Genomic DNA, 14,090 nt, shown 5'->3' on the forward strand with positions numbered 1-14,090 from the left:
GGGGGCCTCATCCGAGATGTGGAGTAGGCCCTGCCGGCGTCGATGAAGAGCACTGGGTGACCCAACTGCAAATTGCTGCTCATGTCGGCAACAATGACTCCTGCCGTCTGGGTTCAGAGGTAATCCTCAGTTCATACAGGCGGTTGGCGGAGTTGGTGAAGGTGGAAAGCCTCACTCGTGGGGTGGAATCTGAGCTAACTATTTGTAGTGTCATCCCCAGAACCGATCGCAGTCCTCTGGTTTGGAGCTGAGTGGAAGGCTTAAACCAGAGGCTCATGTGATTCTTTGGAGATCTGGGGTGCAAATTTTTCGACCTCCGCTATCGGGTGGAGAAATGTAGGGTCCCCCTGAATAGGTCAGGCGTGCACTACACACAGGAAGCAGCTACAAGGGTAGCGGAATATGTGTGGAGTGCACGTGTGGGTTTTTTAGGTTAGGAATTCCTTCCGTAGGCCTGACAAGATGCCTGCTGAGATGCGACAAGGTAGCAGTAGGCAAAACACAACAGGGAATGACAGTATTAATGTAGTAATAGTAAACTGGAGGAGCATCTATAGAAAGGTCCCAGAAATGATCTCATTAATAAACGCCCACATAGTACTAGTGGCTGAAGCCAGATGTAAGGAGTAATGAAATTTTAAACTCAGATTGGAATGTATACTGCAGAGACAGGCTGGATGGTGAAGGGGGAGGTGTGTTTATAGCAATAAAAAGTGCAATAGTATTGAGGAAAATTGATGGAGATCCGAAATGTGAAATAATTTGGGTGAAAGTCACAGTTAAAGCAGGCTCAAACATGGTAATGTGATGTGTCTATATAGGCCCCCCTGGCTCAGCAGCTGTTGTGGCAGAACACCTGAAGGAAAATTTGGAAAATATTTCGAGTAGATTTCCCATCCATGTTATAGTTTTGGGTGGAGATTTAATTTACCAGATATAGACTGGGAGACTCAGATGCTTATAATGGGTGACAAGGACAAGAATTCAGAGAAATTTTTTTAAGTGCATTATCTGAAAACTACCTTGAGCAGTTAAACAGAGAACTGACTCGTGGCGATAACATATTAGACCTTCTGGTGACAAACAGACCCGAACTAATTGAAACAGTTAACACAGAACAGGGAATCAGCGATTATAAAGCGGTTACAGCATCGGTGATTTCAGCCGTAAATAGAAATATTAAAAAAGGTGGGAAGATTTTTCTATTTAGCAAAAGTGGCAAAAAGCAGATTTCAGAGTACTTGATGGCTCAACACAAAAGTTTTATCTCAAGTACAGATAGTGTTGAGGATCAGTGGACAAAGTTCAGAACCATCATGTAGTATGCATTAGATGAGTATGTGCCAAGCAAGATTGTAAGAGATGGAAAAGAGCCACCGTGGTACAAAAACTGAGTTAGAAAACTGCTACGGAAGCAAAGGGAACTTCACAGCAAACATAAACATAGCCAAAGCCTTACAGACAAACAAAAATTACACAATGTGAAATGTGTGAGGAGGGGTATGCGAGAAGCGTTCAACGAATTCGAAAGTAATGTTCTATGTACTGACTTGGCAGAAAATCCTAAGAAATTTTGGTCTTATGTCCAAGCGGTAGGTGGATCAAAACGGAATGTCCAGACACTCTTTGACCAAAATGGTACTGAAACAGAGGATGACAGACTAAAGGGTGAAATACTAAATGTCTTTTCCGAAGCTGTTTCACAGAGGAAGACTGCACTGTAGTTCCTTCTCTAGATTGTTGCACAGATGACAAAATGGTAGACGTCAAAATAGATGACAGAGGGATAGAAAAACAATTAAAATCACTCAAAAGAGGAAAGGCCGCTGGACCTGATGGGATACCAGTTCGATTTTACACAGAGTATGCTAGGGAACTTTCCCCCCTTCTTGCAGCGGTGTACCGTAGGTCTGTAGAAGAGTGTAGCTTTCCAGAAGATTGGAAAAGGGTACAGGTCATCCCTGTTTTCAAGAAGGGACGTCGAACAGATGTGCAGAACTATAGACCTATATCTCTAACATCGATCAGTTGTAGAATTTTGGAACACTTATTATATTTGAGTATAATGACTTTTCTGGAGACTAGAAATCTACTCTGTAGGAACCAGCATGGGTTTCAAAAAAGACGATTGTGCGAAACCCAGCTCCACGAGACTCAGAGGGCCATAGACTCAGGTTCCCAGGTAGATGGCGTGTTTCTTGACTTCGGCAAGGGATTTTATACAGTTCCCCACAGTCGTTTAATGAAAAAAAAGTAAGAGCAAATGGACTATCAGACCAATTGTGTGATTGGATTGAAGAGTTCCTAGATAACAGAACGCAGCATGTCAATCTCAATGGAGAGAAGTCTTCCGAAGTAAGAGTGATTTCAGGTGTGCCGCAAGGGTGTGTCGTAGGACCATTGCTATTCACAATATATATAAATGACATTGTGGATAACATCAGAAGTTCACTGAGGCTTTTTGTGAATGATGCTGTAGTATATCAAGAGGTTGTAACAATAGAAAATTGTACTGAAATGCAGGAGGATCTGCAACAAATTGACGCTTGGTGCAGGGAATGGCAATTGAATCTCAATGTAGACAAGTGTAATGTGCTGCGAATACATAGAAAGAAAGATCCTTTATCATTTAACTACAATATAGCAGGTCAGCGACTGGAAGCAGTTAATTCATAAATTATCTGGGAGTAGGCATTAGGAGTGATTAAAAATGGAATGACCATATAAAATTAATTGTCGATAAAGCAGATGCCGAACTGAGATTCATTGGAAGAATCCTAAGGAAATGCAGTCCGAAAACAAAGGAAGGAGGTTACAGTACACTTGTTCGCCCACAGCTTGAATACTGCTCACCAGTGTGGGATCCATACCAGATAGTGTTGATAGAAGAGAGAGAGAAGATCCAACAGAGAGCAGAGTGATCCATTACAGGATCATTTAGTAATTTCGAAACAGTTATGGAGATGATAGATAAACTTAAGTGAAAGACTCTGCAAGAGAGACGGTCAGTAGCTCGGTACAGGCTTTTGTTGAAGTTTCGAGAACATACCTTTACCGAGGAGTCAAGCAGTGTATTGCTCCCTCGTTCGTATATCTCGCGAAGAGACCGTGAGTGTAAAATCAGAGAGATTAGAGCCCACACAGAGGTATACTGACAATCTTTCTTTCCACAAACAATACGAGACTGAAATAGAAGGGAGAACCGATAGAGGTACTCAAGGACCCTCTGCCACACACCGTCAGGTGGCTTGTGGAGTATGGATGTAGATGTAGATTCATCAGCAGCTCTTAGCAGTGTAAATTTGACATTATTCAACAAAAAGTGTTAAGCAATTATTGCCTCCATCTCCCCTCTTCTCACTCCCCACTCCCCAGTGCGCCTCTGCCTCTGTTTCTTGAAAACTCACTTGTTCGCAAGTCCTGTTCATGTTGTGGTAAGCCTTCAGAGCAGAGTCTGTTGTACTATATTTATTGTAAAAGCAGAGAAATCATCTGCATCCAGCAAACTAAAAGAAAACCATTTTTCCTGCACCCAGATATTTCCTACTTCCCACATGATGCAAAGCAAGCTGGGTTTCTGTTTATGAAGACACTCCTCTTGGTGATTGATTTCAATGTGTACTATGCCTGTGATAACATAGTGTGAAATATTGAGGCTGACAGCTGATTACGTGTGAGGCAACAGTTCTTTATGTCTCTCTTGAAGTATTTTGAGAAGGGTGTGCAAGCTTTGCTTATTTTAGTGATTTTTTGTTAATACTTATTGTGTATTAATCTAAGATGGGCCATTAATTGAACACTCAAAAACTGTATATTTATCTTTTCTGTGTGTGTGTGTGTGTGTGTGTGTGTGTGTGTGTGTGTGTGTGTGTGTGTGTGTGTGTGTGTGGGTGGGTGGGTGGGTGGTAAGTGCAGAACTCTTTTGGTCAGTTTTCATATCCAGCTCCATAAAACAAGATAATGTATTTTATGAGAAAGTACTTAAAAACCAAAACAAAAATTGCAGTCTGCACACACAAACAAACATGTATGGTGAAAGTTCACACACTCGTACACTAATCACTTATCCTTATTTTACATAAAGTTTATCTTGATTAAAATAACAATAAATAAATTTCATGGCAGCTTCCATTCTCTTACCAAAAATAAAAGAATATTGTAGCAAGTTTGATTTAAACCCGTGAGCACAGAAAGTTGATTGATCTCATTGCAATCTTTTATATCAATTGGCTATCACCACACTTCTCATTTAGCAAATATCTTGATGCAAAACTGTTGGTTTGTGTGATTCACTTTTGCAAATACAGTTTCCACATAGTTGGAAACTGATCCTTCATCCTGTATCCTGCCCATCTTGTGAGGCCACTTTGTAACATGTGGAAGAACTTACCGATGAAAATATTAATATAAGTTTTGATAACTGCACTACTTCCTGTTTGTTCTCATAGAAATTTGTGTATCATCATTTGTAAATGGCTGAATTTTCATAAAGTTTGTGTGTATTGGATCCTCCACTGGTTGACTTCAGAGCACAAATGGAAGAGATTGGGCTTAACAATGCAGCACCTAATGGGTTACACTGAAGCAGCAGTTTATTTCCTAAGATGGACCATCTCATGGGCCAAATCGTGGATTGACCACTGCTATCCTGACTAATGAAATGGAAGAATCCTTCATCTCTAGAAAACGAGTTCAAATGGTTCTTTCAGCATGCTAGGTTATGAAGATTGTATCTTGGGATATGCTGGGTGTGTTATTGCTGAAATTCCATCCTTGTCGGGAGACTGTTAATACTGTATCATACTATGTCACTCTGCTATAATTATGATAGGCTGTATGCCACAAATTACCTGGACTTCAGACAACAGGCATTATTGCAGACATACATTCATTGAGAACACTTGGAACATTCACTTTACAACCTCAACATAGCTTCCATGAGTTTCATCTGTTTGTACCTCTTGAAAATTATCTGGATGGAAAGCACTTTGAAAACATTGAAGCCTGTAGCTCAAGAGGCCACTTATTGGGATGCAACCAGCTGTTATGAGAATTATTTATTACAAGCCTTCAGTGCCTTGTCAAACAATGAGACGTGTTTAAATTTACGTAGTGATTATGTTGAAAAGCAAAATAAATTTCAAGCTACTATTCGCAGCACTGGTGTTACTATCCTATTTTTGTATAAGAATAACAATTAATATAATCTATTTCCAATTGCCAGTTATTCTTCCAATAAGACAAAATTTCTTGAATTAATGACCCTTCTTACTATCACTGCGTGTGTGGAAATGTGTGTAGCAACATCTACTGCCACTAAATTCATAAAACAATGTTTTACTTTACATATGTTGTTAATCATGCATATTTCTTTTTATTTGTACTTAAGTTAATTGACTGAGTGCCCTGCCATGCCCTTCTTTTTGACCTACAAACCTAAGTGTGAAATTCAAGTTTCCTTTCTGATAGGCTCATAGCATGTGTGAGGCCGAAGAATGACATACTACTTAAATTCTTCCAAGCTTTTGCTGCTTTTTTATTGGTACTGTAATAACTGATTGTGTTTCTGTCTTATGGTAAACATATAACAAATTAATAAAGTGTTAATAAAAAACAGCAAAAATTTGGACAAATTTATGTAATAATTTGTGTGTATCAGCAGTACTGAATATTTCATCTTCTGGCCAGAAGTGCTGCCTGCCAGAATTTTTTTATCTTCTTTGTTACGTATGCAAAGCACTAGGTATGATAGGGAGCATTTTTTGTAATTTCTGTAGCCTTCTGTAATCGAGATTAAGATGATAAGATATGATGAATAGGCTGGTTTTGTTCGTAATGTGTGTTCCGTATACAGTTCACAGCAGCCTCAAGTCGGCCTTGTACACTTTGTCCACTGAGCGTGACCGACTGAAATCTGCTCTCGAGTCTGACAGCAGTGGATCTCTAAATGCGAGCAGCATGGCGACATCTGGAAGTGGAATGGTTGCAGCTCTTCGAACGTCTCTGAGTCAGGCAATACAGCAAAATGGGGAATTACGCCAACGACTGCAACGTATTCATGATGTCGCAGATCTGAGTGACCTCTCCTCAATAGGACCTGCTTCTGAGGTAATTAATACACTAATTTGTGTGCTCTACATAGTGCTGGTTTTACTGGAAAGGAATCCAGGAAGAAAATTATGACGTTTCTGCTCTTTCGAGTTTTAAATTGTATGTGAAAACACCTACCTGCGAGGAAGACTTTACCATTTGTGCCAGCAGCAGGTGCTGTCACTCAGAAGATAGCCATATGTTGAAAACTTTGGTGACATCAAAACCTAATTCTCAAGTTAAGGCATTTAATTGTGTTTCTTTCACTGTTTTGAACACATTTGTACACTGTCCAATCGTACTGTCACCATGTGTCAGAAGTGTGAATAACCACCTTTCGCAGCACGGAGTGCTGCAAGATGTGCAGGAAGAGTGTTAGTGAAGTTCTGGAGGGTACTGAAAGGGATGTGGTGTCGTGGAGACTCCAGTGCTGTGGTCAGTTACACTAGGTTTCTCGACAGTCCTACAGATTCTCAATTGGGTTTAAACCTGGGGAGTTTGGTGGCCAGGGGAGTATGGTAAACTCATCCTGGTGCTCTTCAAACTGTGCACATGCACTGCCAGCTGTGTGACATGTTTCATTGTCCTGCTGGTAGATGCCATTGTGCTGAGGAAAAATAAACTGCATGTATAGGTGGATGTGGTACCAGAGGATAAATGCATGGGTGTGTTGATCCAGTGCACATTCCAGAATGAAGAGATCGCCAAGTGAATACCACGAAAACATTCCCCAGACCTTAACACTTTATCTGTCGGCTGGGACCGTTATGAGATGTTTACTTGATGTTTCACACCGTACGTGCCAATGGCCATCTGTCCAATGGAGGATAAAGTGTGATTCATCCAAAAAGGCCACCTTTTGCCACTCAGTGGACATCCAGTTGCAGTGTTGGCATGTAAATTCCACCCTTCATCACTGATGAACAAGCTGTCAGCATGGATGCGTGAACCAGGTGCCTGCAATGGAGGCCCATTTACAGAAACATTTGCTGAACTGTCATTGAGGAAACATTGTTGGTAGTGACTTGGTTCACCTGGGCAGTCAGTTGCTCAACAGTTGAATGTCTATTCACCCGTCCACATCTCCCCAGCTATTGCTCATTCCTGTCATCTGTGGCCTGTGGGGCACCACAGTTGCCTTGTTGCCAGTTTGGATAGTGCATTTTACTGTTGACATTATACTCTAACATTACCGGATGCAAACAGTTTACAAACTTGGCCAGTTCTGAAACTCTCTCACCCTTGGCCTGAAAGCCAATGATCGTGGCCTTTTGGACAGCAGATAAATTACTCCTTTCCACATTACAACAATGAGTGCACTGTTTTCTGCGTCAGCTCAACATTCTTTATATGCCCTCCACTACCAATGGAGCCACCTGCTGTCTGCGAGTGATTATTGCACATTTATGTTGAACATAGGCAGAGGTCACATTAATGTGGCTGGACCATCTATAATATAGCATTTTCATAATGAAACAGTCACTTTATTTCTCGAGTGGCAGAATATCGGGCACACTTTTGAGATATAATTCCTGATAGAGAGGAATACAAACATAGTGGTAAACTGTTGGCTCCTAGTTATTAAATGCTGTGCACGGTTATCCTCCACTGGTTCGAGTAGTTCATGTCAGCTGAATGAGAGGTTTGTGGCCTTCCCATTAGATGATAGTTTAAGTAAGTTTAAGCAGATCATTAACTTCTTTTCTTCTCACTGTCCTAAACATAATGCCTCTTATTATCCTTTGTGGTAATTCTGTTAGCTAAAAAGATCTGTCCGACAGTCCACTTTTTGTGGTGTTGTAGGATATGTTAAATGAAAATACCAAACATGGATCCATTAGCATCACTGATCTGTGGTAGATTGTAAAATTGTCTTTTATTCTTTCTGTTGTCTACAAAAGCAGCGTATGCATAAGGCATTGGTCAAGTTGGTATATAAGTATTTGTGATTTCTATGCATACTTATTTAAGATTACAAAAATACATTTCATACATTAAATATTTATTTAGCGTACTTCACAAATTTAAGCATTCTTCTATGGAGGAAAAGCAGTGATGCTGTAATTATGACTTTAAAAATTTTCTGAATGTTCTGACCCCAGTTATTACTTTTGTATTTTCAACAATTTTTTTTATAAAGTTTTAACTTCCATGTGGAAAGTACAGTTTTGACACAGGGATATGTTGATTTGGTCACATTAAGTTTTTGTTTTGTGTGGTAAAGTGATAACAAATATAACAATTTTTTAATAATCTTCAGTCCTTACCTGTTACATTTATGTAGATACACGGTAAAGGAGGAATGCCAGTACCAGTACCCTTTTTTGCACTTTGAAAGAGCTGATAACCACTTTACTTTTCCCCAGAAAGTGACCCAATATTTAAGGGGGGAAATCACATTAAGAGGTTCAAAAAAGCTGATTTTTTAAAAATTGCATAAATTGTTAGCCTAACTATCCGAGAATATTCTGTCAAAATTTCAAGGCAAAATTCGCATTCATTTAGATTTTATGAGTATAGAACCGAGTGCACATCAGGTACAGGCTTGTGCATAGATTTGTCAAGGGATGAATTACTCGAGAGATGTTTAGGCGGCCACATACAAACTGCAAATGAAAGTTTTAATTCCACTATTTGGCTATTAGCACCTAAACACTTGCTGTCTGGACTAAAAGTCATGGAATTGGCATCATATTTAGCAGCGGTCTTATTCAGTGAAGGAAATTCATCCCTTCTGATGGTCATGAACGAGGCAGGAATTGTAACAGGCACAAAAAGCTTCAATTATGCCAAACAAATGGATAACCAGTGCGTGAGCTGGCAGAATAAATGTAGTTCATTGGAATCTAAGGAAGATCGGAAAGCACTGCTGCAAGTGCAGAATGAAGGCTATGGGGAAGAAGGTGGCTTACTATATGGTGATAGAATCGCAGATTTTTATCTTGCAATGACTATTTTCACATTTGGATGCAGTCTAACTCAGGAAGGATAGAACCGTTCATTTTGAAAATTGACAGTATGATTCTTTGTAAAATTATGAATTATATGAACGAACTTGTGAGATGATATCATGACTGTGAGGGTATTTTTCTTTGCATAATTAGAGGGAAAAAAAATTATGAAAATCGAAGTAAATTGTTGCAGCACCTACAAAATTTAATTTTTTTCATTATTTTCACCTGCATTGAGGTCCATATTCTCGGAAAATAAATTATTAATGTAAAACAAAACCTTTTCGATTTCAGATGAGAATCAGAATTGCTACACTTCACGCGGTTGTAGAACTATACTCACAACCTTCATCAGACATCACAGTGTAACTTTGTTATTTTTGGCTAAAATTATCCAAAAAAGTTCACAAAAACTGTTCGAAGTATGAATGAAATGATGTCAAAATTTGATTAAATTCTAATTAATTCTTCCGATCCAAAAAAGTCTCAAAAAATCAGTGTGAATCAGGCTCCTAATGCAGTTTTCCTCCTTAAGGCAAGAATGAAAGTAGGCATGATATCTATTCATCATTGTTTTCTCACTGCAGCAGGATTTTAGTGAACACAAAACGTAACCTGGCTTGCTCACTTTTGTGTTGAGGTACTCAATATGTGTGTTTCATTTTGCATTGCTTTGCAACTGCAGTCCTAAGAATTTGATTTCTGTACTGTTAACAACAAGCTCATTGTTGATAGACACAAACTGAATGTACATATCCTTTTGCGGTCATTGTGGAATTTTAGTGCATTAGTTTTTGTACTATTTATGTCAAGTTGATTGTTATATGTCCAGTTGCTAAGTTGTTTTGAGACTGGCTCCCGTTATTCTTCCTTATTTTCTCCTTTTAATGGAATTATGGAGCCTTCAGCAGGTATGATCATTTTATTAGCATCCACTTTAAGGAAGGAACAGAAGAGGTCCGTTTAATGATCCTTGGGATGCACCATATTTAGTTAGTTTATAGCTGTAAAATTGTTTAGAAATAGTTTGTAGACTGACATTTGTGTGCTTGATACATGTTCTTTCTTATGATTGCTCAGGAAAGAATTGATCCAGTTGTTGAACAGACGTCAAATACTCTATTTTTCAAGCTTTGACAGCAGAGGCTTATGATCTGCTGTATCAAAAGCTTTCGATGGGTCAATGAATAGGGACAGCAAAATTTTGTGAAAGTGGTAACATGAAAAATAATGTGAAACTTGCAGTTTTTAGTGAAATAACATGAAGTCTGTGATGCTTACACGATAACACACAATTTTTAATTTTGGAGTGCAAAAACATTATAAATCTCAGGATGACAGTTCACTAATATTCTTAAGTGATCCTTACCAAATGTTAAAATTGCATTTTGACTTCTAATCTCCTAAAGGCTGAGCTTCATATCTGATCTTAAAATAATGGTTAATTTGCCACAAACAAACTTTGATGTGATAAAGAAAATAGCTCTGAATTTGGCAAAAATAAAACCTGAATTTGGCAAACAACTTTACCAAATTTGGCAAAATAAATAACACTAAATTTGGCCATAAAATAAAACAATTTTTTCCTGCATCTAGCAGTAAATGCTCTTGTTAATTCCTGTTTCCTGTTTGTATGCTATTGATGCACTCACAAATGGCCGTTGTTGTTCACCTCATATTTCTGAATCGATGTTGTTCATTGCATAGGTTACTGTATTTTTTTAAATTTATTTTCTTAGTATTTTGTAATACTTTGCATAATACGTATGTAATTCAGGTGAGGAGTTTTTCATGTTATATATTTTATGAAGTCTTTTTTTTTTCTGGAATGAAAACCTTATTCCCCTTGTGACCCAACAGGTTGTTTTAAAATTACAGTTTCTGTGGAAATGCAGTTTGAAAGAAATAGGTTATTGTATCAGTGAAAGTGTTGAATTTTTCTTTTATGTCACTGTTTTTGTAAATATGTGACCATTGTTCTTTCTACTCAAGTAGTTCGTTATCCTGGCTATAGCTCCTACATGTGGTTCTTAAAAGCACTTTCTTAGCAATAATGCCTTTTATTTTCAGACTAGTATTTTAGCAAAATGGCCACTAAAGCCTGCAGTGAAAATTTTTAGTGAAGTGCACTTTTAGCACATCTTGAGTAGAAACTGATCTAGATCTGTTTTGCAAATGTCTATTATGTGGGTAGCAGCTTTTACTTCAATCCTTAAGCTGGATGATGTAGCAAGATTCAAAAGGTCCTCACTGTATCTACTTTTTGTGAGGAAATTTGTGTTGAAGTCACCACAGATTACACAGTGCTGCATTTTAAAACTTTGGAGCTATGCTTTACGACTGTCAGCTAATTTTTAAACAATGTAATGTAATTAGATAGATAAAATAAATCTACTTCCTAAGTGGTGGCAGGAGAACACGCACTTAAAAGAAGTTTATAGTTATACACACATCAAAAACAGTTTTGCACCACCCTGGTTCCCAGAACTTCTGAAGACAGACATTGACTGTGGATATTGTATCATAGACACAGTCGCTTTGACCATTCAGAGATGTCACTAAAGCCGCCCAGAGATGTAAACAACTATGCATGAGCTGCACCTATTAGACGGACAGGGTCCAACAGCCAATCAGTTCCAATCATTCCACCAGGAAGGAGGTACAAGACTCTTGTTGTCTGTAGTTCAACCATGCCTGGACAGTCAATAGTACAGTTTGAATGTGTCCACATTGTTACTTTGTGCCAGGTAGGGCTCTCAACAAGGGAAGTGTCCAGGGGTCTCAGAGTGAACCAAAGTGATGTTGCTCGGACATGGAGATACAGAGAGACAGGACCTGTCGATGACATGCCTCGCTCAGGCCATCCAAGGGCTACTGCTGCAGTGGATGACTTCTACCTATGGATTATGGCTTGGAGGAACCTTGACAGCAACGCCACCATTTTGAATAATGCTTTTCGTGCAGCCACAGGACATCATGTTATGACTCAAACTTTGCGCAATAGGCTGCATGATGCGCAACTTCACTCCCGACGTCCATGGCGAGGTCCATCTTTGAAACCACGATGCCATGCAGTGCGGTACAGATGGGCCCAACAACATGCCGAATGGACTGCTCAGGCTTGGCATCATGTTCTCTTCACTGACGAGTGTTGCAAATGCTTTCAATCAGACAATCATTGGAGACGTGTTTGGAGGCAATCCAGTCAGGTTGAACACCTTGACACTGTCCAGTGAGTGCAGCAAGCTGGAGGTTCCCTTCTGTTTTGGGGTGGCATTATGTGGTGTTGACGTATGCTGCAGGTGGTCATGGTAGGCGCCATAATGGCTGTACGATACATGAATGCCATCCTCCAATGGATAGTGCAACCATATTGGCAGCATAATGGTGAGTCATTTGTCTTCATGGATGACAGTTCACACTCCCATCATGCACATCTTGTGAATGACTTCCGTCAGGATAACGACATCACATGACTAGGGTTGCCAGGATGTTCTCCAGACATGAACCCTATCGAACGTGCCTGGGATTGATTGAAAAGGGCTGTTTATGGACGATGTCACCCACCAACCACTCTGAGGGATCTGTGCTGAATCGCTATTGAGGAGTGGGACAATCTGGACCAACAGTGCCTTGATGAACGTGTGGATAGTATGCCGCGACAAATACAGGCATGCATCAATGCAAGAGGATGTGCTACTAGGTATTAGAGGTACCGGTGTGTACAGCAGTCTGGACCACATCTGAAGGTCTCACTGTATGTTGGTGCAACATGCAATGTGTGGTTTTCATGAGCAATAAAAAGGACAGAAGTAATGTTTATGTTGATCTGTATTCCAGTTTTCTGTATAGGTTCCGGAACTCTCGAAACCAAGGTGATGCGAACCTTTTTTTGATGTGTGTGCAAGCTTTTGGCACCAGTGGCTCCCTCTTCTGGCTGAAGGGTTGAAGGGGAAGGAAGAGGGGTGAAGGAAAAGGACTGGAGAGGCTTAGTAAAAGGGATAGATTTTGGAAAAGTCACCCAGAACTGGTATTCAGGGGAGAGTTACTGGAGGGGATGAGAAGGAAAGACTGACTGTTGGGGACTGCACCAGATGAAGTTTGAAAACCTGAGAGCTGTGGAAGACGGGGTAATATGCAAGACAGAGATTACTCCAAAAATATCATGCACGAGTTAATAAGAGGGAAAAGCTAAGTTCATTGTACGTAACAGAGGGGGAGGGTGAAAAGTAGACAGGTCAGAAAATAAAAGATGTAGAAAACTGAAACAGAGTGGAGGAAGGAGTAGTCATTGGGAATAAATGCTGAGATAGAAGAAATTAACGTAATTTAAGACCAGATGCATGGCGAAAACCAAGGACATGTTGTAGTGCTAGTTTCCATCTGTGGAGTTCTGAGAAACTGATGTCTGGGGGAAAAACCTATATTGCACGTGTGGTGAAACAGACACAGTGTCATAACTGTAATGTTGCAGAGCATGCTCTACAGCAAGATAGTGTGTGTGTTGTCATTATATACAATCTGCCTATGACCATTCATCCTAACTGAGAATGTGGTAGTAGTCATGTTGATGTAAAATGCCAGTGTTTACGTAACAGGTGGTATATGAGGTGTCGTTTCACAGATGGCTTTCTGTTTGATAGTATATGTTTTGTCAGTTACAGAACTGATATAGGTGGTTGTAGAATAGTGCATAGGGCAAGTCTTGCAGTGGGGACAGTCACAGGGGTAAGGGCCATAGGGTAGGGAGATGGGTGCAGAACTGCGGAGATTAGGACAGCAACGGAATGCTGTTCTAGGTGTTGTGGGCAAAATCTCTGACAGAATGCATCTCATTTCAGGGCATGAGTTTAGGAAGTCATTGCCTTGTCGAAGTAGCTGATGAATACATTCAAAACCTGTATAGTACTATATAATAATGAGTGGTATGTTCCAAAGTTGTTTTTTTGGAGGTTTCACCAATACCAGAATTGGATGTGATGGCCCTGGAAATCTGTCTTTAAACTAGGCTGGTAGGGTAATAATTACGTCCAGTCAAGGCTGAAGTGA

The 14,090-nt window shown here is 39.7% G+C and overlaps 1 protein-coding gene across 1 annotated transcript in view; it reads left to right on the top strand.

The window, feature by feature from the left end:
• Positions 1-14,090, top strand: part of LOC126092630 (oxysterol-binding protein-related protein 6-like) — a 262,237-nt gene that overhangs the window by 152,457 nt on the left and 95,690 nt on the right. Inside the window, exon 10 of the mRNA XM_049908352.1 lies at positions 5,855-6,108. Coding sequence (XP_049764309.1) covers positions 5,855-6,108 — 254 coding nt within the window. The remainder of the gene's footprint in view (positions 1-5,854; positions 6,109-14,090) is intronic.

The sequence above is a fragment of the Schistocerca cancellata genome, chromosome 7 (assembly GCF_023864275.1).
Source record: "Schistocerca cancellata isolate TAMUIC-IGC-003103 chromosome 7, iqSchCanc2.1, whole genome shotgun sequence".
In the NCBI taxonomy this organism is placed as follows: domain Eukaryota; kingdom Metazoa; phylum Arthropoda; class Insecta; order Orthoptera; family Acrididae; genus Schistocerca; species Schistocerca cancellata.